Source organism: Grus americana, chromosome 8, assembly GCF_028858705.1.
Source record: "Grus americana isolate bGruAme1 chromosome 8, bGruAme1.mat, whole genome shotgun sequence".
NCBI classification, from domain to species: domain Eukaryota; kingdom Metazoa; phylum Chordata; class Aves; order Gruiformes; family Gruidae; genus Grus; species Grus americana.
This window is the reverse complement of record NC_072859.1, coordinates 14,864,886-14,887,506: the sequence shown is the minus strand read 5'-3', so window position 1 is coordinate 14,887,506 and position 22,621 is coordinate 14,864,886. Positions and strand designations below refer to the sequence as shown.

At 39.5% G+C, this 22,621-nt stretch overlaps 2 protein-coding genes across 19 annotated transcripts in view; both read right to left on the bottom strand.

Moving 5' to 3' along the window:
- CDC14A (cell division cycle 14A) overlaps positions 1-10,793 on the bottom strand; it is a 60,794-nt gene extending 50,001 nt beyond the window's left edge. For all 6 annotated transcript variants that reach the window (XR_008578091.1, XM_054833911.1, XM_054833915.1 and 3 more), the window contains exons 1-2: positions 10,345-10,793; positions 9,674-9,764 (exon numbers count right to left, since the gene is read on the bottom strand). Coding sequence is in view for 5 of the 6 variants with exons in the window: in XM_054833911.1 (XP_054689886.1) it covers positions 9,674-9,764; positions 10,345-10,450 (197 nt within the window). In the remaining variant the exon portion in view is untranslated. The remainder of the gene's footprint in view (positions 1-9,673; positions 9,765-10,344) is intronic.
- Positions 10,794-13,961: 3,168 nt separating this feature from the next.
- Positions 13,962-22,612, bottom strand: EXTL2 (exostosin like glycosyltransferase 2). 13 transcript variants are annotated; one of them, XM_054833935.1, is made up of 6 exons: positions 21,818-22,568; positions 20,291-20,360; positions 18,598-19,025; positions 17,159-17,229; positions 16,447-16,572; positions 13,962-14,784 (listed from the first exon to the last, which is right to left on the bottom strand). In XM_054833935.1, exons 1-6 carry the CDS (start codon positions 21,894-21,896, stop codon positions 14,767-14,769), a joined length of 792 nt encoding a protein of 263 aa, XP_054689910.1. In that variant the 5' UTR covers positions 21,897-22,568; the 3' UTR covers positions 13,962-14,766. The 13 variants fall into 13 exon arrangements, with proteins under 13 accessions (XP_054689910.1, XP_054689906.1, XP_054689909.1 ...); XM_054833931.1 differs by adding an exon at positions 20,801-20,882 and having other exon boundaries at positions 13,962-16,572; positions 21,481-22,557; XM_054833934.1 differs by adding an exon at positions 21,481-21,571 and having other exon boundaries at positions 13,962-16,572; positions 21,997-22,557.
- Positions 22,613-22,621: the final 9 nt, after the last annotated feature.

The window sequence follows — 22,621 nt, the reverse complement described above, 5'->3', positions numbered from 1 at the left end:
ATATTACCTTTGAAGCAGCAATCACTGTCCTGAAAATAAGAGCTAGTAGCAGTAGTCTGTACAGGAAAATTATTGAGCAATAAAAGTTCCTGGTAGGGATTCACAGTGCTGCTTTTAGCTAACCCTTCATGTGGGTACCTTTACAAGTAATAGCAGCCTTTATGCAAGCAACTTATAACAACACCTTCTAGAGCTTTCTCCCTCTCCACCCATTGTGCAAAATTGCTCAAGATTTAAGTTGCAAGCTTTCTCCAATATTTTTCCTTTTTGTGTGTAGAAGTCTTCATCTTGATGGGTCTATGAAGATTTGTTGATGCACAGGTTATAAATTACAATGAGAATGGACTATAACAAACTGTTTTACTCTGTTCTGCTGTAAGTCTTTTGAGAAGAGAGACAGGACACTTCTTGCCTATTGTCATTGGCATCTGAATGCATGTTATTTGAGAAATGATAAAAGAAAAAAGGTAACTATGTTCTAACTTCTGGGCTTTGAAGGAATGAAAACTCACTGAGGTCAGATGATAGAATAGGTGGTAGTACCTTTCAAGCTTTCTTCCCCATGGCAGAGGGCTTATTTTTCAGCAATATTAATTGTGTGATATTTAAACATAAGAAGAAAACTTTTTTACTTTGAGGGCAGTCAAACATTGGGAAGAGGTTGCTCAGAGACGCTGTGGAGTCACAACCCAATTGTACAACGCTCTGAGCAACCTGCTCTTGTTGACCTTGCTTTGAGCCCAGGGGTTGGATTAGATGATTTTCAAAGGTGCCTTTCAGCTTTAGACATTCTGCTATTCTAAGTGGATGCAGCAAAGTAGCAGTGCCCTATCTTTTTGGTACTTACAACTTTATTAATATCCTCTTCCTCACATTCTCTCAAACAAAAAAGCCAAGCCAAGTGCAAAGAGAGACAATTATGTTAGTCTGATCCCTGTCTAGTATGAGTAGCCTGCCTGCCCCACCAATGCTATTTCAGTATCATCTACTTCACAATATCAAATAACAACATAAGTGTTTGTTAGGATTCAGTTCAACCCTTCAGTACAAAATATTATGACATCATCCTTAATTACAGAAGCTCATTAGCTGGGTCAAAGACTAAGCTGTCCAACTCTTCAGATTTTATTTGTAGGTTGCATAGAAGTTAACTAACTTAAGGGAGAATTGCAGTGGCAGTAAAGCAGGGTTTAACTTTAGAATTCCTCATCTTTTCTTAGATAAGTCTGCCAAATATGGTCAACAATTATTTTTAAAACAAAACTCTCCATACAGTTTTTAATAGATATGTAATAAAGTGTTCCAAGAAGGACAAGTTATGACAAATAAAAAGTTAAAACTAGAGCTCTAACACCACTAGAGTGAATGCAGCTTCTAGAAAAGCTACACAGAAGGCTTACTAACACCTCTTCCCATTCTGCTGCACTAACACCTTCTCTAAACCAAAACCACAACCCTATCTTGTTCCATTAACTTTAGAGTATTCTTTCACTTAAATTCTACTCTTTCATCATATATTTATGATTTTAATATTAATTTTGTGAAAAATACTTTTAAAGGTATTGCAAAAAAGTGTGGAATATGATAGTTACTAGAATATAGAATACTTTTTGAAACCAGTATGAGCAAAGTAGCTTTGATCAGCACAAAGATATAATTGAATACACAGTTCACCTGAAGAACTACAGCCGTGCTTCAGGATAAGCTTTTATTACTATTCATTTGCTAGAAGTACATCAATATGAAGTCATATATCCACTTCTACTTTTCCACATGATTAAACACACACAGAAGTGTAGGAAAAGCACATTGAAATGAATTTACAAATCAATTCATCCACAATAGATAAATTAATTACTATTTTGGTGGAGATAAGGATAAAATACTTTTATTGAGTCTATCCATGAAGAAATTATATTTCTACAAAATAAAGCTATTCAGATTCTTTCAGCTGCCAAACTAAAGATGTCATAATCTTAGACTGACTATTTCTCCATCACTTATTAACATTAAGTATGCTGTGTTTCTCTTAACACAGGGGAAAAAAGTATCAGTGTTTAAGACTCTGGTACTACCACTGTTTGCCTATGCAACAGAAACAAAATATTTCTCAGAATCCAAACACAATCATAAAGGAAAGGCACTTTGGTCACTGTTGCACCAGCATTGCTACCCATAAACCAAACGCTGTCAGAAGTTGAAGATTAAAAGCATAAAAGAAATTAAATCTTATATGATAGTCACTGATAATCTACCCAATATTATTTTACTTCCATCTCTTCTACAGATAATACTTTCTTTGTATCTAGATGTTTTAATAAGCGTTTATTCACACTAAGAAATCAGGATGCCTCTGAAGTTTAAGCCAATTAAGAGAGACAGTCATTTACAATGGAGGTGGGAACCAGATACAAGGAACAGAAAGCAAGTATGGTATTAATCTACATTTAATTATATTTTGTTTTCATCAAGTACTTAGATGATAACTTAAATTATTCTTCCCCCTCATCCCATGGAAATTTGCTATCCCTATGCTTCTCAAGCTAAGAAGCAGCAAAACTCCAGAATATACTAGATGAATATTTAAATACTCTACTTCAAGAATATGATCATAATGCTACCTGGAAGCAGTAGCATAGGCTTGTTGTATCTGTATTCTCCTTAGAATAGACTCATAAAACGACTCCTTCCTATGAGTTCTTATAGCGTAAGATCTGAGGTATTTGCTGTATTGTATAATAGGAATGGTCATCCACCTAGAAAAGCCAGCCCACAAAGAGCTCGTTGGTCTACTGCCATGCAATCAGTTACTGTACATTCTTCCAGGGAATTTAATGGTGAAAGACATGTAGTCCACTTTAGGACAGCAACTCTAGTTGTTTCAGACTGCAGTTCCATGGTAAGCCACGTGAAGGTGCTATGAGTCAGCTCAAGCCTTGGGTACCCCTTCTGAATGCTAAGGTCACTTTTTACTAAGCATTTGAATACCAATGACCCTAGTACAGCACTGGAATGATAAACAGCTTTCATATCTTGAACTACTGGATGGAGCCTGGTTATGGTCAATGAAGGAATACTATAGCCTGGTAAACTTTGAAATGAATTGATAACCTCCATATTAACATCACAGTCAATCTATTTATGGCCAAGGTATCAAGTTATCTTTCAAAGACAAATTGCGCTACTTTACCCTAGAAGCCTGATCCTTTTTCCCCACAGATGAATACACCAGAGCAGTAGTTTTATACTGCCATTCACTTACAAGTTTTGTGATACAGCAACAGAGGTGCAGATGAAAGGATAGGAGATTCCCATCTGAAAAGCTGTTTCACAATTCTTTTCTTCATGATAGCAGTGACACTGAATTTACACTGGCCTACACTGAACATGACGGTGTTCTTACCATAGGTATTTCCAATAGCTTGAATATAGTCCAAAGCCTAATTACCATATTGGGTGGGGAGGGGGGAGAGGGGAGACAAATAGGACAGATCCACCACGTCAGTTCTAACAATGCAATAATGCTCTGAGGGGATAACATTACTTGCATGGCAGCTTACTCAATTACTGGGTTAGTGACCTGAAAACAGAGGCACAGTTTAGCAATTGCAATCATTTTCTGGAGTATGTACACCAGAATTGAAGCACCACAACTCCTTTAAGTAGGAAGCCTGCCTTCTTGGAGACAAGCAACCATATAAAGTCCTTTCTGCCTAAACAGGAGCACCCCAAGCTTGCAACTACTCAAACCAAAAAGTTTAACCAGAAGAACTTCAGGAACTAGCAGAAATACAGCTTCCTAACTGCAAAATTACACTAATTTTTAGCATTTTACAAAGATCCAGCTTACTATTAAAATTAAGCTATGACACTGAATTAGAATGAGAAGAAAAACATTCTCCACTTGCTTTTTTCTCACCCTTTCCTAGGCTGAACTACTAGAACATTCAGGTCACTCCACTTTAAGGCCCTTGCTGCATGTGCTCTGAATCTAGCCATTAAGCAGTACAAGAACCAGCTCCTGCAGAAGTGGCCCAGCATTGCAGATAAATGCTTCAAATCATAAGACGAGCACATTTTACATGCAGCAAAATTTCTGGATGAAAGCCCAGAGGATCAGTCCACACATTCATTACAACCTAACCACTGGGCAGGAAATCTTACCTATTCAGTTTTCCTCCTCCACTCCTGTTTCGTAGAGTGTGTTCCTCCTTCCTGCTTCTCAAGTGCGTGAACAGAGGTGAGACGCTCAGTGGCACTCTCTCTCTGCTCAAGACCCACCAATTCCAGTAACACACAAATTGCTGGAAGCTGTCCCATCGGGGCTGAGACAGAATCCCTAAAACTCAATATTACTTAGGGATTGCACAGTTCTGAATAGACAAAGGATGACACAGCAAATATAACCCTAGAAATTATGTATCACCTTACTGCTTGCATCTGAAGGTAGGAATAATGCAGAGGCTCTGGATTATGCAAAACACCAGGTACTCACTCCACTTTCCCTTGAACGTTCCAAACCCTCCTCAAGATCCTGATTCTTCGAAATCCAACAAGAAGTCATAGATCCAAATTATAGACAATTAAATAGCTATTCCAGATATATGCCTTTTTGATACAACGCTCCTTGACATCAAGAACAAAGTATCAGTGAAAAAGTTCTCCCATAAAAAGTTTTCCTATAGAAGAATCTTCCGGTCATGTTAAAGACCTACTCTCTACAGAAAAAAAAGTCATCTTAACAGAAGCTAAGTTTCTCATAAGGAGTTTCCTGTATCAAGCTACATTCCCATCCAATATAAAACTCGAGCCTAGAAAACAGATCTGTTTTATCCTGGTACCTGCAAACAAAAAAAATCCTCAATACTTTTGGCAATTGCATTTATCTTTTCTGTGCAAAGTAAAGACAGACATGGTAAAGCAATGTGTGGGCATAAAATTTATGAAACTGTTGGACTGGAGAGAACACCACAGGTGTTAAGGGACAGCACTTCACAAGTCTCAAATATAAAATTATGTCAGTAGTTCATGTCTGAAGGAAAAGTTGACACCTCCAATTCTTAGATCTTCTGATTTTCTTGCTTGCAGTGAATTTTAAGTCTCTCATTTTAAGATGGAAGACAAAATAAAGCTGCAGTACTATTCTTAATACTCATCTGTAAGAATTAGACTTACAAAAGCTGGTATTAGTATATGAAGTTTTTCTGCTCTGTATTTACATTCACATCGATAGAAGTTAGAAGTTGGGAAATTTGCTAATTTTTTTTTTTTTGTGGACTTTAGCTTACTAAGTTATCTTGGTCATCTGATAGTTAAGTTCAAGTCTTCAAAAAGCTGCTGATGTGAACAAGGAACTCCCTGTTCTCTGTGTGAAGTGACAGCTCTGTCGTAACAAGGCTAAGTTTAAGTTTTCTTTTCCCTTTCAAATGATATAAGCCACAGAATGATAGAGAAATTCACGTTTCTTATGTAAGTACTGTTACTGGATAGCCACAGAAAAGAAGCATTTAGCCAAAGTAAAAATAAATAAGTTAACCCTTACTCTTCTCACAAGAAACTGCTTCTTTGCATATACACATGCAGTGAAGGAAACTAGTCCTACAAGTCAAAGTCCAAACAGTATGCGTTTAATATTTTTATAAGCATTTGAGAGTCTAAGTTCAAGCAACAGAATAAAAGTAGCTAATGTTAAGACTGCTGTGAAATGGATGAGTAACATACCATGGCTTGAAAGAAAGTTTTAGTATAAAACATAGGATACACAGAGAATATAATAGTAATTACTTTTACAGCTGCTTACAAGATGTCAGCGACTGGATCTGCAAAAGCTGTTTACACAAGAGATTTGAAGTCAGAACAAATAACTGACTAAAACCATCATGATTTATGAAAGCTGCTGTTATAATTTATCAGTAAGATTCCTGTTTCTTATTATCTAAATTTTAATTTTGTTTGAGAAAACTAGTCAGCAATAAAAAGGACAAAAAGTTGCTTTGATAAAAATATGTGAAAGCCAAGTTAACCAGTCAAGTGTAGTATTCTCAAGCCAGATCTGTTTACTGAAAGGTGAAACATGAAAGACGCTATTCTTAGAGAATAAAAAGCTTCTTACTAGTGCCTAACTCATTAACTGAGGTCTTGCCAAGGCCAGACTTGTCTATTTGCCAAATGACAGTCTTCATCAACCTAGATTATTTCTCATTAACTCTATTTTCCTGAAGTAATAGTTACCTCCACTACATTACCCTGAAAGACCGGATTCCCTTATACACAGCAGTGCAGGCTCTCAGGAGGGACCTCAGAGTTTCAGAAAGATATTGACAAAATCTTATAGAAACAGATCAAAAAAGAGAATTCAGAATTGGATAAATTCATTCAGGTTTCTTGTTCTCTCAGCTGAGGAATTTGCATACCATTTCCCTAGCATAATGGCTTCAAGGTTAAATTGCAGCACATTTAACTAAAATAGTGACAGTTCTAGTAGCAAGTTCCTAGTCAGCTAACATTTGAGATGTTCTTAAAAGCATTTAAGCCTTTCTTTATTATTTTTAAAAGTGTGAATGCTCAAATAAGTGAAGACAGTGTTATGAATTCATTAGAATAGCTGACAACTTCAAGTGAAAACTGAAGGCTAAAGTACTCAAGATTACATAACCACACTTTGTGTACATTTTAGTGATAAGTTACATGACAAACTGCAAGAGCAAGTCAGCATTTATTAGACCAAAACTTCCAAAATCATTAGATCTAGTGCTACAGCTGTTTTGTTTAATAAATGGGGTATACTATCAACGTACACTATTACTTCCTTATGTCTCCAAGAGTTGGGAAAAAAGGCAAGCGAGGCAGTGAGATTTTAAGTACTATGTGATCCAATAACATGCTCTCTGTAACCAGACAACCCCACGCCTACATATTCATGAGGTTTTCAGATCATACATTGCTTCAGTGAAAGCAAACTGACACCTCAGTAAGTCAGCTCAGTAAATTTCTGTAACACTTCATACTTAAAAGTTATCACTAAAGTTAACAGAATAACAGCCCAAAGAAAAGCAGTTTACTTCCATGCACAATGAAGTATCTTTGTCTTGTCCCTAGAATGATACATCTAAACAAAATTAAGTCAATAAACAGTTGTTTAATAAAGCTACTTATGTTTCTCACAGGTGCAGAGGACTTTGTGCTTGAGTAGATATCTCCTGTCCTCCTCCTCCTTGTACCAATATGAACAACTCATTTGATTTAAAACAGAAGTGGCCATGAAATTCTGACTGGCAAGAACAGCACAGGCAGGCCATTTTGAATGAAGACTCTGGAAACCACTATTCTGAGCTACTGGACTTCAAAACTCACTTCCAAACGTTTATTTTGCTATCATGTAAAAAAATATTTCTGATCACTTTCTCAGTAAGAAGGCTGCATTTTTGAGAAAATGAGCAGAAGACCTGATCTTGTGTACTAAAGTTACACTCCACTGCTACTTACAGACAATCCCTAATGTCAGGCCCCTCACTTTGCTGTGCAGCCTGTGAAACAACAGACTGATCGATGAGCATGAGGAAAAGGGAAGCTAGAGTAAAATAACTATTTCCCCAAGAACCAGGAGACTTGCATTGTACTCCTCATTTTGCTTCTAGCTTTCCAATTTCAGAAAGATATTGAAAAAAATATGGTAACCCTACTGACACCTGCTTTTACTTCCCTGAAACAATGTAAACTTCCTTGGAGAAAAGAGGGAAAAAGAGAGGAAAAAATTAAAAATAAGATCAGGCATGGTTTTACTACCAAATATTGCATACACCGATAATGATGGGTGCTACAATACAAATATTGGGAAAGTTTAGCACCGTTATGTAAAAGAGTTAGGTTATTACACAAAATTAATTCATACCACCTGGTAACTGCCACTTAATTTCTACTTCATATTAGGGAGAGTACTATTACAGTATCAAGTATAGGATGATACCTTTAAAAAGGGATCAAATAGATTAGGAAATATCAATTCAGAAAATACACCATGAGTTGCATGTCCAAATTCTTTAGATGTGCCCTGGAAGATAAAGGAAACTTTGCTTCCTTCCATTATCTTGTAATTATATCAGGTATCAAGTTACACCCCGGTATGTGGTTAACAGGTAATTAAGTTAAGGAGTATACATACTGAATTTCCTTTATACATGGTAAACATACTTTTTTTTTTTTTTTTAATAGGATACCATCCTCACACAAAATACCCCAGTTGCAGTCCTTGGTTAGTACAATCATCTGTAACTAACAGTACAGGACTGCTCCCCCTTCCCACTCCTAAGATCAAATCCCACATAAGATTCCTTCACCCTTCCTGGAAGCATATTAAGAATTAGAAACAAAATATTTCAGGTCAAACATAATATAGAAGTCTTACAATAGCCACAAGATCAATTTTTGTTTCATTAAAGTGGAACATATTCATATAACATAGTTTTTGCTAAACAAAAATAGCACAGGATCTTCTCCACTTGAATTTTGCTTTTAATATTAGCTCAACCTTGCCTTAGGGTACTCCTGAGGTCCCTTCCAGCCTAAATTAGTGATCATTACAGAACCTACTCCCAACCCAAACAGTTAATTACAAAAGTCAACTTTGGGAACAAATAATTGGGAACTCTAGTAGAAGATACACAGCTTAAGATAAGTAAGACTCAAAAACATGTAGAAAAGAAACACTACAACTCTAAGCTGTGCATAGAAAGTAAACCAAGCAAACCTTGCAAACCAAGAAAGATTGGTTTACACTTTCACAGAAGCAGTACTGAAATCACTGGAGAAGGGAAGTAAGAATGTTGGTGCTCACAAGTTCAACTCATATGGAAAGAAAGTTGTATCTAAAGTAAGTCCATATTTTGTTTCACCTGTGCTGCAGCAAATCCCATGTCAAGTGGCTAGCTATATCATCACACATGAAACAGTTGATCTGAGCAACTATTTTTTAACCACAGCACAGAGCAGTTACTTGTTTAGTGTATTTTATGTCCTTTAATAGTATTCACAACTATAATCAATTTTACTGTTGACCCTCTATGTGCTATCAGGGTCTTCCAAACACATGAAGCTTTTACTTCACAGAAAATACTCTGCTGCTCTAAAGCTACAAAAGCCAACAGGAAGTGCTAGCTCAAAACCTTCTGCAGACTTACAAAAAAAAAAAATTTGCAGATGTTCTTCAAAAGCACATTTAAGCTTTGCATTCTTATAATTCTGTATAAAAGGTAATCACTTCATACAGTCTATACAGGAAAACACATATAAAACAAACTACTGTTTCATCCATTCACACCTAACACATCTTCTATTTAAGACACCATTTAATAAGATGTAATTAGTCTTAAGAGATCTTCTCCACCTCATAAACAAATCTTACAAAGCTCAGACATCCTTCCCCTAGCTCAACCACAATTTAAGCCATTTAACTGGTCTTGTAGCCGTTTTTGTGGGGTTGTAGGGGTTTTTTAATAGCAATCTTGCTAAACTAGTTTCAGCTAATGTATAAATATATTCAGGCTCACCTTACACTCATGCTTTGTGCAAGTAGCTAAATGGGGCAAAAATATTCTCTATAGTATTAAAAGTGCGTTGGGAAGAATCTCAGGTGATGGCTTTGAATATGCAAAACACAACAGACCACAACACTTACTTTTCATAGACCAGTTCCTCATCAGTACAGAAGTAGTGGGTATTTACGGTACTTTTCGGTTTATTTCGTAAAGTAGCAAAGTACAGCCGATCTGAAAGACAGACGAGGACAACAGCGTAGGACGGACAAAGCAGACCGCCACTTCCTCACGGCACGCCTGTCACCCCACCGGTGGGCGCCGCACCCTGCGGCCCCGTCTTGTCCCGCCGCGGCCCGGAGGGGAAGAAGCACCGCTCATCCTTTTTTCTTCTGCGTGAGCGGTGGCGGTAGCATGAGTGCCCGCTCCGCCCGCAGGCCCTACCCACGAGGACCCCCCCCCGCCCCGCTCTGACCGGCCGGGCACCCCTCGGGAGCCACTTGATGGTGGGGGAGATTTCTCACCCAGAGCACAGCAACGCATAGCAACAGGTGCCGGCCCCGCATCTTACCGGAAAAGAGAGGAGGAAGGAACCGCTTATGCGTGCCCCGCAGGAGCCGAGGGGCAGGCAGCTCGCGAAAACCGCAAGGCAAAGGGGGCCGAAGCCGAGCTGGGCACGCAGCAGAGCCCACGGAGCCGGGGGAAGGAGGTGGGGAGGACGGGAAAGAAGCCAGCGGTTTCTTTCTGAGGGAGGCTCCAGCAAGCGGGACCCCCACGGCCAGGGGACAGGGAGGGCTCCGCGGCCCGTTCTCACCTTTCACGAACTCTGAGGCTCCCCCCAGCACTTCGGAGGCGGCTGCCGCCGGCTCCATCTTAAACAGGGCGCGGAGCAGAGAGGCGCGGGGCGGCTCCGAACTCATGGCGCTCCGGGGCAGCCCCAGCGCGGCCGGCGAGCACTCGCTGGGAAGCGACCCGTTGCCCTGAGGGGCCGCCCGCCAGGAGCCACGCTGCTAGCAGCGCCGCTGCCGCAGCCCGCATAGGAACAGGAGCGGAGACGCGAACTAGCTCCAGGACACGGCAAGCCACCAGGAGAACGGGCGGGAGCCCACAGGGACTTAAGCTCCACCCCAGCCAGGAGACGCCCCCGGATAAAGAGGCAGCAGGCGGTTACCAGGCGACCGGCGGCGCTCTAGCAACTGCGTTACTGAGCCTTTGTTTCGCCCGGCCCAGGGCCAAGGCGTGCGAGCGACCAGACCCCTGCTCCAGCTCCCCCAGTCCGGCGGCCCCGCCCTCTACCTCAGAGCGCCTAACCACGGGGGAAGCAGCCCGGCCCGCCAGCGCCCCTGATCCGCCAGGCAGCGGCTTTGCACCCGGCACAGCTCCGCCCTCCGCCTTGGTCTTGCTCTCACGCCCACCTCCGGGTGGAGCACGGCCCTCTCCACGCCCGGGCAGAGAGTCCGCGTCCCGCGGCGCTTTTCTCTTCTCTCTCCCCGCCCGAGGGCGGCCTGTGGCAAAACGCCCCATGGAGGCAAAGGAGGTCTTGAGGTACAGCTCGCAGGGCCTGAGGCGGCGGGAAACAGACCTGAGCCGGAGCTAGTACCTCAGTAGTGCAGGGCCAGCTCAGGCGGAGGTGAGCGAGTCGCACAGACTGGGCGGGAGGCCGCCCCAGGGGAGAAGAGAAGCGCCGGGCCGGCGGAGTTCTCTATCCCCTACCTGGGACTTACTCGTACGGGTCCCGACCCAGCCAGGTCTGCACCACCATTTAACCTGATAGACAAGCCGAGCCACCAATCAAAAGCTGCCTTCCTGCGCTTCCAGCCAATGAGCGAACCGTGCCTGATGAAGAGAGGGCTGCTGCCGGGCGCACCCCGCGAACGGGGCTCTCCTCAGCTGAGCCCCCCCGCCCAACGGCCACACGCCGGCGCCTCCTTTCCCGCCCAAGGGGGTTTCTGTCACCTGCTGGGCCTTCCCTCTCTCGGACGAGGAACTGTATCTGCCGGGCAGCGTCCTCTGCTAGGCAGAACCGAGAAACAAGATCTCGGGGAAGCCGCTTGTGAATAGAAGAGGACCTCTGTCGCATGAAACTCTCTTAACGCACTGGTTCGAGCTATGGGCTCTCGTGCTTACTGAGAAGTCATCCAGCGATGAAGAGTTTCACGTATGCTTCTAAGGCTGTCTTAAAACTACACAAAATTACTTGTAGCTTTATGTTTTAAAAAAGTAAAAGGTTAAATTTCTGGTGGTTCATTTGCAAAACCTGAATTAGCTTGTAGTCTGCAATTAACTTACTGCCAAAGAAATAGAAACACTAAAAGTGTTAGAAATGCCTTTCTTCTACCACCCTCCCCTTTAGAAAGAACTAGTTAAGTCCCAAACAGAGCAGACAGCCCGTCTCATTTTTACAACTAAACAAGTAAAAGGTTGCAAAGGAGAGGTACCTTGAGGAGAAAAAGGATGCTATTGTTCCCTAAAACAAACAAAAAAAAAATCCACCCTTGAAACACCTTAAAAAGACATTGTAATACAAAACAATATGCAGCCCTGAGGTCCATATTATCATCACCATGTTTTCCTAACACTATAAATAATCTACTGTAACTACCAGTTCATATAATTAAATCTAGTGTGTCTGAAAATGAGGCTAAACATGAGTGTGAAACACTTTTGACTCTTCGATTTTTAACCTGGTGTCATAAGCACTGGCTAACCTTTAAAGCCTTACAAACATGCTGAAGTACTACAGAAAATACTTCTCTCATACAATTGTTTTGTAGTAGCTTATTTTTGGTATTGGTTCTAATAATTTGTACCTGTGTTCTTACATTCCTCTTTTTTCCTTTTTTTTTTTAATAGCTCCAGAACTAATGTTCTTAAATATGACTCTCTTTGGGCCTGGTCCTGTGAACTTAGGTAAGAAACCTCATTCTCAGTAGTACTATTCCATGCAAGATGCTTGCAAGACTAAGACCATAGTCTTCTGTAACAGCAAATTAAATAAAGGTTGTTGGGGGCATACTTGCTTTTTATGGAAAAATGCATTTATCTTTTCCTATATTGTTCTATAACTTGTATTTAACCCTTAATTAAATCTTTTTTTTTATATTATTGTTTACGAGTAATATCCTGTGTAAGGAGATATCAATGGATTTTCTCCAGAATGTTTTTAACATCCTTTTTTACTCAAACTTTCACTACAGTTCAATGTAACATACATTTCTAAGTCTGTGCTGTACTCTACTTGAGGGGAGTTGTATGAGCATACTCACATTAGCTTTAACTAATGTATCTTGGGCAACAGAAGCAAAGATGGAGTTTAACAGGCTAGCTGTCCTTTATCTAGAATCCCTAAATACATAGTTTGCGTTAAAGCCTATTCTTTGTAAATCCATCTAGCTAAGCTGGTGAATCGAGGAGGCAAACGTGACTAGAAACTGAAACCCCACTGTCAAATGCTGTTTGTATACTGCTTATATACCTTTTGCAAAATTACAAATATTGTTTTGGTTGCGTACAAGTTCTCATTTGTGGCAATTTGCTAGAGCCTTTGTAAGCATAGAAAATAATTAAAATAATTTTATCTTCTTCCTTGCAAAAATATGTACAAAATAACCTCCATGTTTTTTCAGTTCCAGTATTGTGTTTCATAGCTTTTCATATGATTACCTAACAAATTTCAACTTGTAAAATACTAGCTTTAAGAATCTTTTTCCCTCGTACAATTTTGTTCTTACAATCTATTCCGATTACTATTTTTAACATTTGATAATATCAAATATTAAGGCTACAGTGACATCTTGTGGCATTTTTTTAACTGTAGGTAAAGAAGCAATTTTCTTGTAGTCCTGTTGCATCATTTTAAGACTATCCTGATTTTTTCAACAAGGATTTTTTAAATCTATCTTTTAGATACCACGTAAAAAATCCCATGTTAATTTCTACAGAACATTCAGAGGTGGTGATGAATCTGTTTAGATTCCAAAATATTTCCAAATGACATGTAGGTAATCTTTTAGATGAAATCATCACATGCATATTATTTTGTTAAAAATACAAATTCTCAGTAATATATTTCATTAAAGAATCTTAAGACACTTTTATAACCATCAAGGGATAAAAAGTTACCAGCCTTTGAAAAATAAACAAACAAAACCCATTTGGTTCCTAAGCACAGTGAATTACGGCTGGAGCTGAAGTCTTATCTTTGAATTTTCTTTGCTGTCTAAGCCTAAGTGCTTAAGGCTGTGGTTTTTGATTGCTTTTTTCCCTCATGAGTGGGCCTTACCTAAATTAAGTGAATGTATGTGCCAACAAGCACACTTTATAAAAAGTGAAATCTTGGTGCTGCACATCTGTATGCAAACTGTTAGCTTACTTTAGACATCTAACACTGAAAAACTTAAGTCAATAATCTGAAAATAAATACATTGCAAATCTGTTCAATGTATTTTATTTGACAATGGTACAAATTAATTTTACTAGTATAATAAAAGCTTGTTCTATTAGTTTTTTCACTGATACAGAAGAACAAAACAAAAACAACAAAAAACCCAACCCAAAACAACTCCTTCCCCCCAACAAAGATGCCAATACTAAGATTTGGCTGAGCTGACAGTTCATTTCACATTTTAAAAGGTAAACAACATCTGTGAGTCTTCACAATTCTAGTTGGTACTGCACAGAACAGAAATTACAGAAGACCAGTAATTAGATGAAATGCAGTAAACTACCACTAGAAAAGCTGCATTTCTGGGAAGATCAGACTTGTTTGTATATTACTTACCACTACAGCACAATAATTAAAATCTAATTTTCACTATTACAACAAAATTAAGCAGACTTTACATTGCCATGTTAAGATTTTGCCGTTTAAATCTTGCAAAAGTACTAGGAAGACTTCACTGAACAGAAACCAAATTCTTTAACACTGATAGAACAAGGCAAAAGAATCCCCCGTTCCCCCAAAGACTCACACCCAGAATCAGCCCTGCTGTAAAGAACTTGTCGCATTCTTGTACCACTTTTTGTTCAGCTAACTTATTACAAAAATGATAAAATGCACCATTTGTGCAGATGCTATTTGTGTACCAGGTATTAGCTGTTATTGATTGCCCATAGATACCTTTGAACTGACACTAAGAATCAATTAAAAGCTGATACAGATGAAACAATCTATTTTGGATGCCAGATTTGATTCCTCTCTGCAGCCCAGGAAAATCACTGTCTCTTGTTCTTTCCTTCATATCACAAAAAGGTTCTGCAAGTGCAACGGAAAAGGTTTGTCCTGTCTACGTTAACACAACATTTCCAGAACTAGAGTGTGCCAATCTAACAAAAGCTGTTAATAATAGCTCTGTTTCTTGCTATACATGAAGCCAGGGAATTCAGAGACTGATAATAGTCCAGTCCTGTCAAACATCACAGTACCTTAAAATACTTTCTTTTATAACGCTTTACCCATTCATTGCACATTTTAATTATGTTGTCATAGCCACCAAAAACAGAGATGAAAGGAACCAAAAATTAAATACTCATTTGAAAGAGTAGTTAAAAACCAGCAGATCTGTAACATTACAAAATGTACATTCTGTAATAAATGTAAAACTGCTTGCTCTTACTAAGAATTGTAAATAACACATTTTTAAAAAGTGAGGATTTTCTTGGGCATATTTTTGTAACAATGGACATGCAAAATATAAAAATAAAACTAAGTACTAAAGAGCATTAATAAGTAATATCCCATCCATTTCTTCTGGCTGCTTATATAAAAGTTTCATATTTCATATATTCATGTTTCTTAATTTTCCAATTGCTACATTTTACCTTTCAGCTGCCTGCAGTGTTTCAGCAACTCTAGGCAAATTAATAATAGGAAAAAAAGCCACATCAGAATCATTTTCCACTATCTCAGCAGTAGTAGACATTGTAGGCAATGGTTTTAGGACTATCTGAGATTAAGGTGAGGTACTCTTTCTGGCCTGCTTTCACAGCAGCTTCAGGAACATCTCAGAATACAGAATAGCTTATATACAAACTTCAAAGGGGTTTTGTACAGGAGTCTAGAAGCCTGGCCAACAGTTTACTGTAGCCCTTCTATGGTTTCACTGATATCTGGGTAGGAGGAGGTTAGGAGAGGAGGGGAAAGGCAAGGAAGCATCTCAACATATAACTATCAAAAATAGGCCTAGACCTCATTTGACTAGATACATATATTAAAAAAAAAAAATCAAACATAAGCACTGACGGGTAGGAGTGCATTTTTGTCTGCATGTTTCTGAAGAACTGGCCTAATTAATTGTAATAACTTTTCAGTTTTATGGAAAGAGGATGATTTTATCACAGCTAAACATTAATATATATTCTTCAAGTCTTCTCAAAACCTACCTTGGAGAATTAGTAAGAAAGGAAAAAAAAATACATAAAAAGCCAAATGGAAAAAATTCAGAGGCTACAAATAAGGATGGCCAAGATGCAATTAATTATACCTTCTCTCCTTCAACTCAGTACAATTCACTGAGTCTTCTTTAACATCTAACCCCTTAAATTCATTGGTTTACATTTTATTTTTGTGATTGGCATAATTAGGAAAACCAAACTGAGAAATCATGATATTAGAATATTTTAAAGGCATGCCATCATAAATATTAACCAGTTTATTTACACAGTAAGATCTCTGTAACAAATGCTCTGCTCGGTGCCACATTCCAGAATAGCCACTGTTAGTGTCTTTTTCTAAATTTCTTATATCAACAGGCTTCACAAACACTCCGGACGGCTTTCCAGTGTGCTTAGCTACCAGAAAATTCATAGCAATATCATCACAATTTTGAGTTTCATCTATTAAGGCGTAAACAGCTTCTGGCTGTCTTTGAAAGTCTTCTAAATATCCACTATGAAAAAATGCTGCACCAATAAGTACCATAGAATAATGATCTCCGTTTCCAAATCCAGGGTTCTGCAATTCAAAGCTGCCATAACTGTATACACCTGAAGGAGTAGAAATGTGCTTTCTAGGAACAAATCCCACTATATGCTCTGGAAATTGCTGAAAGAAAAAAGAAATTAAAAAAATCAAAACGTGAAATGTGTGTAAATATTTTCACAAGAGAGGTTTATGCTTTTTTTTAATGAGGAGCACAAGATTATTTCCAGAAAAGAATGAAATTGTTGGCATATGGTCCTTTGATCTGAGTAAATGTTGCAATTAAATACAGTTTTGCAAAACTGACACAATATGCCTCATTTCACATCATGTAGTGCCAAGAAATATCTATCCACAATCTGCAGCCCTATTTTTGGCAAAGTAACTTTACAGACAATTTCTCTTAGAGAGAAAAAACCCACAGACTTTTGTTTTGCAGCCTACTATCAATTTAAATAAATTCAGCAGTCAACAATTTCAGTGTTCATGTATAAGAAGAGTAAAAATTTCAAAGTTGTAGATTACAGATATAGCTACTATTGAAGAATATTTTTGCAATTTCTACTATTCAATGCTCAAATCCTTCTAAAATTTAACTTTATAGCTCGAAAATCAATGGTAAAACATTATAATATAGTATTACTCTAATTAAAAACATTCATATCAATTGTAACTCACAAATACTGACTGCCAAGGTGCAAAACATTACCTGCCAAACAGAGAAAGCAAAAGCAAGGTCATGAGCACTGACGAGTGTATCATCATCCATCATTAAAACGGCTGAAGGGAGGAAAAAAAACCAAAAAAAACCTTATCAAAAGATTAAATACATGAGCACAGTATGCAGCACAGTATTTGACAAGTTAGCTGTGAAACTTCTATAACCACTAAGCTGAATTGTAACTCCTTGAAAGTAGATGGAGAAAACGTATTTAGATTTCAAAGCTAAAGCAAGGTTGCAGCTTTGTGGTAACTGGAAGCAAACCTAAGTTTTAGAGTATTTGCCAGGCTATAACAAAACTCAGCAACCTTTGATCATCTGCAGTACAGCTAGACAGATATGTGTTGGAAAACTTGGAGTGTCCAGCAAAGCAACTTAAAATTCTACTAATCTTGTGTAAAAATACAACTAAAATAGTTAGATACCATTCTTTAGTGTATGAGATTTATACGGGATTCTTAGCATAAAATTTTACCCGTCTCCTCATTACTTGCAAGTTCTAAATAAGCAAGCTATAGGCAACATTCTATATGATTAACTACAGAAGGAAGAATCTTTCCCTTAAGTTTTAGGCAAAAGGCTATCAGGAAGTGGAAAAGGAAAGATATTCTTAGATCAGAACTCCAGATGCATTAAAGCTTACATTTATAGTCAACATAAATCCCATTATAGTAAATAAAACACTTGGGAAGTTGAAGTGTCTAGTATCTTCCCAGAAGTCATGGGTTTTGTGTAGCAAGGCATGTTTGCGAGGCTGCAGTAAATAGCATTACCTTTACTAATCATGAGTAAGGTGATGTCTGTAATGCAACATATGGGGTTTTTTTCCACTTGAAACAAACAGGGCTTATTGTTGTGCTTCTCCTGGAAAGAGCTTAGGAAGAATATTTAGATGAATAGCCAAAAGACTGGGGAAAATACTCTTAAAAAAAGGATGCATAGTTTGAGATAGAAGAAGAACTTCCCAGGGAGGGAATTTTTTTTTTGAAGAGCAGAACATGTTTGAGAACTTAAGTCTTAAAATGAATGGATTAAATCAAGTCTTTACCGGATGGCTTAAGTCCAAATTAACGCAGAGATCCAACAAATACATGCACTATGAATTTCAGTTTACAGTATAAAGGGAGGAGAGGCTGAACTGCCTGATTGCCTGACAAAGGGAATGGAGAACATACACAGCTGCAAAAGCCCATGAAATGCATTTGACATCCCTCTTTTTTTTCCTTACTCTTCACTGATGGCCTCTAGTTTGCTGGTAGTGGTGTGCATCTGACATCGTAACATAAGTTTCTTCTGTATTACCCACATTCTAGTAAGTGGCCCAACAGGTCCATGGATTTATTACATCTTATAACTCAAACTATCTTTCTTTTAGCATTTAAAGTGTGAAAAGAATATTAGTAGTAGTGATATGAACTGCTGATTACCTTTTGTTTCCAGCTCAGGGAAATTCTGGAGTCTGTTCCTCATGCGATTTACAGTTTGAACTTTAAAGACAACAGGGACAGGATGAGGCCCCAAGGAATTCCACATTTCCTCTGGTATCTTCTCACCAATGTTGTTCCACACAACAATTACTTTATGTAGGTGGGGGATGGCTTGATAATGATTTAAAAGCTTTAGCAGTAAGTCAGTTCTATTATATGTCTGCATAACAAGAGTAAATGAATCCAAGGCAGACTGACTCTGGGTTTTTGGTTCCCTTCTCAAATTGGGCATTTTGTCATCTTTGATATTGGGAAGCAAAGCTGTTAAAGCACCTGCCACAAGAAGTAAGACAATGATCACCACAGAAGTAAAGCGTAGTAGGCGGATTCCCATAACTCTTCCTGGAAGCTTACAGAAATGAAGATACCTTTAAAACAAGTGACAGGAAAAAAAAAAGTCATTAATCCTGTGTATAGTTATCTCTATCGAGCAAAACTCCCACAACATTAAGTAGACTTTTGTTTAAGTAAATAAATAAGGAGGATTTTATGACTTGGGCCAATTACTTTCAGCTACGATGACAGATACTTCTGGTACTTGGTTTCTATGTTTGTTTGCTTTTCACTTTTATTGGTTAACTTTGAATTTCATTGTTTTGCAAAAATGAATCTACAATAATTCTTTAACTCGACTGTTCATCATCTCTTATTTTCTCCATACCACCTTTTTAATTGAACATTTATATACCTCACCAAACCCATCCAGCTGAAATTAGAAAGCAAATTTGTACCAATATTCAGTATTTTCAGCGTTGCAGGAGCTCTGCCTCAGCTGGGAAACAAAAGGGAGAGAAGGTGCCTCCTCAAGAGCTCTGGCAAAAAGGAGGAAGTTAAATGCTCTTTTTCCATTGCTCAGGCACCATACACATAAGGAACAATCTTTATCACTGATTTGCTAGACATTTTGTCAATAGTTTGTATATCTGCTCAATAATGGTTATTAATGTAGAAATTATGATTCTGATCATACTAACTGAGGCTGTTATCACAGGCGGAGCAAAAGAAACATGCCAAATGGAGTAATGTAGGAATGCAACAACATCAGTAACAGCTGGTCTGCTAAATCTAGAGCTCAGTGGAAACTGGAAGTGTCAGGTGCTATGTACCAGCTAGCTGGGGGAGCAGCCTTAGTATAAGGCAGGGGTTTCTGGATCCTCCTGATTTCAGAACTAAACAGGAGCTCTTAAAAAGCAGCTCCTACAAAGGTAGCCCTGATATTCATGCCTCTTAGGTAGCACTCCCAGTTCTCCAGACATTTATAAATTGTAATCTCAGCCGGATCCAGCAGCCACTGCATTCCATAGTTTGCACCTCGAATGTGTCATCCACATCTGTTCTTCCTCCTTTACTTGCAAGACTAGTATGAACTGAATACAAGATGAATATTCTAAGCTTACTACTAAACAGTAGTAATACTACTCATCTATGCATATGTTACTCCATTAGTAATTTCTAGGCTTTCAGCAGGGAATTCTGATCAAATTAAGCAATCCAGGACAGCCCCATCAATTACAATTTTTGAGAGTATCTGCATGTTTTTTTCACAGTAGTTTTGATCATTCTTTTCCATAGTGCATATACCATGCTTGAAAATATGAATGTAAATTTTAGTCTAAAAACCCTCTCAACTTACCTCATAGTTGCCAAGTAGGATTGTTTTCCCCGCCTTGTTTTTACAGGACAGTTGGTTGATATCTTTGAATCTGTTGGAAATTAAAGGGACTCTACAAGAAGATCACGTTACCCCACATGCTACCCAGCATTCTTTTACAAGTAAACGTTCCTCTCAATTACTGATTGATGTACGCATTCTTGGCAATTATCCAATCCCTTTTCCTATTGCTCAGTTGAGTAATTGTCTCAGCCTTTCAATGAACACTCCAGAAAGCAGTTATCACACCACTTGGTTAGAAAGAAAAGCACAGCATATTTCTCTGCTTGTAAAATTGTTGGTTTGTACCAATGTGCTCCATCCTTAGGGTCAACTACAGAGATACAAGTAGGTCTCCAGAACCTCAGTCTGTTGCTTTGTTCACCAGGCACCACTAAAATATGTATTTGGCTACCACAGCCAGGCAGGCAGTCCCAATAAAATTTCCTTTTCTGGCCCATCCCCTTCACACTCTCCTTCCACTAAGCTTACCAGTTGTGTTAGAGGCTTAATGCACAGCATTTTGTTCTTCCCATCTGATTCAGCAGCTTGGCAGAAGGGAATGCAAACATGACTATAAACACAAAAAGGAAGGATGCACAACATGCAGGACAGCAACCTAAGAAACCTGTTAAGTCTCCTAGGTTGTTGGAAGGATTTTTGTTCTTCTAAAACTAGCTGAACAAAGAAAGGGAGTTTTTATTTTTGATTTAGGAATGGTACTATAAAAGTTTAGAGAACAAGAACTTGTATTTAATAGTTGAACCTATGTGAAATTTTGTAAGAGCGATTTGTTTATATAAACTTACTTCTTAAAACTACATAATTGTCAATTTGTGTGTATACCAATCTGAATACATCCACACATAGAGATCTTCCCAAATTTGAGTTCCAGTTTTACCACTGACTTATTTTGTGAGGCTGGAAAGGTCATTGAAACTATTTCCAGAAGCTAATTACTTGTTTTGGTTGTTTCATTTTATAGGTGTAAACAAACATGCTTGACTTCTAAAAATGACTGGCAGCAGCAGCTACTCAGCATTTCTTAGGTCCACCATATCTTGGTCATATGTGCTTTTAAAAAGGTGAACCTTAGATCCTCTTTCCCCAACTTCAACCTAGATGCAACAACACCACTGTAACAATTAATTAGTAAAAATTTAAGAGCATACTTCAGATGAAACTATAAATGTTGTCCACCGTGGTAATGAGACTTCCTGGCTTGCCATACATTCTTGCATTTACTCAACTGCATACAATAAGCTGTAATAATAAGTAAGGATTATATACTCTTTATTTAAAATAAATGTCTATACAAAATATTTATAACATCTTTTTTAACATCATGGCACTTTCCAGTAATAAAGTGCCAATCAAGTTATAAAACTGCAATGCAAGATTGACATCTTAAATAAATTCTTACAACACCGCCTGTAAAAAACACCTCTTCAAAACAAGATTGATGAAAAATAAAAATGCTATGTCAAAATGCAGTATTTTAATCCTCACCCCCCCAAAAAAAGACTTCTTGAGCAGGTTCTCCTCTCTTCATGGGCAGCACCTCATAATAGCATTTCATAATATTCATAATAATTATATGCAGCTAGGCAGCAGAAGCGAACAGCTTCCCCCTCCGGGCAGAGCACGCCGCCCATCCCGGCCGCCCCCTCACGCATAGTTTCGCTCACGTTCAGGAAGACGCCGGTACTGCCGCTTGCTTCCCCAGCGGCTCGGCGCTACCAGCAGCTGGTTGTGCTTCCCAGGCGGTACCGGCAGCAGCGAGCGCGGCGGCGGGCAGCAAGGCAGAGGGGAGGAGCTGCCGACCCGGCACCCCGCGGCTCGGCCTGCCCGTGCAGACCGCTCCGGTGACTCAGGGGCGGCCCGGGCGGGACCGCCGCAGTGCTATGGCGGCGCCGCCGTACCTCGCTTCCTGTGTGGCGTCCCTCCGCTTCCTCCCGGCAGGCCCCGGTTTGTAGTTCGTGGTCCTGCCGTGGGCTTGGAGTCCCCCCTGCCCGGCCCCGGCAGCTCTAGCTACCGCACAGCTTCCTAGAGCGCTGCGTTGCGCCTCAGCCCGGGTCCGGCCGCGGGGCGCCAGGCCGCCGCCCCAGCCCCGTACCGAGGCCTCCTCCAGCGGCTGCTCCGGGAGTAGCGGGCATCGCAGGCAGAACGCGGGCGAGCAGCTAGCACGGGGCGGGTGAGAGTTCACGTTCCGGCCTGTGTTCTGCTTTTCCGGGCAGCGCGCGCTCTGCTCCGCGTGACCAACGCCCCAAAGGCTGGACGGCAACCAGCTTCCGCAGCACACGCTTGTCCCTG

Bases quoted from the DNA above. Each gene is read 5' to 3' on its own strand.
- EXTL2 (XM_054833924.1), bottom strand. From the start codon at position 21,896: ATGAATATTATGAAATGCTATTATGAGGTGCTGCCCATGAAGAGAGGA. The intron at 19,026-20,290 runs GTAAGTTGAGAG...CTTGTTTTAAAG, and splicing joins TCCTACTTGGCAACTATGAG to GTATCTTCATTTCTGTAAGC. The intron at 16,573-17,158 runs GTAATGTTTTGC...TTTTTCTTTCAG, and splicing joins TTGCTTTCTCTGTTTGGCAG to CAATTTCCAGAGCATATAGT.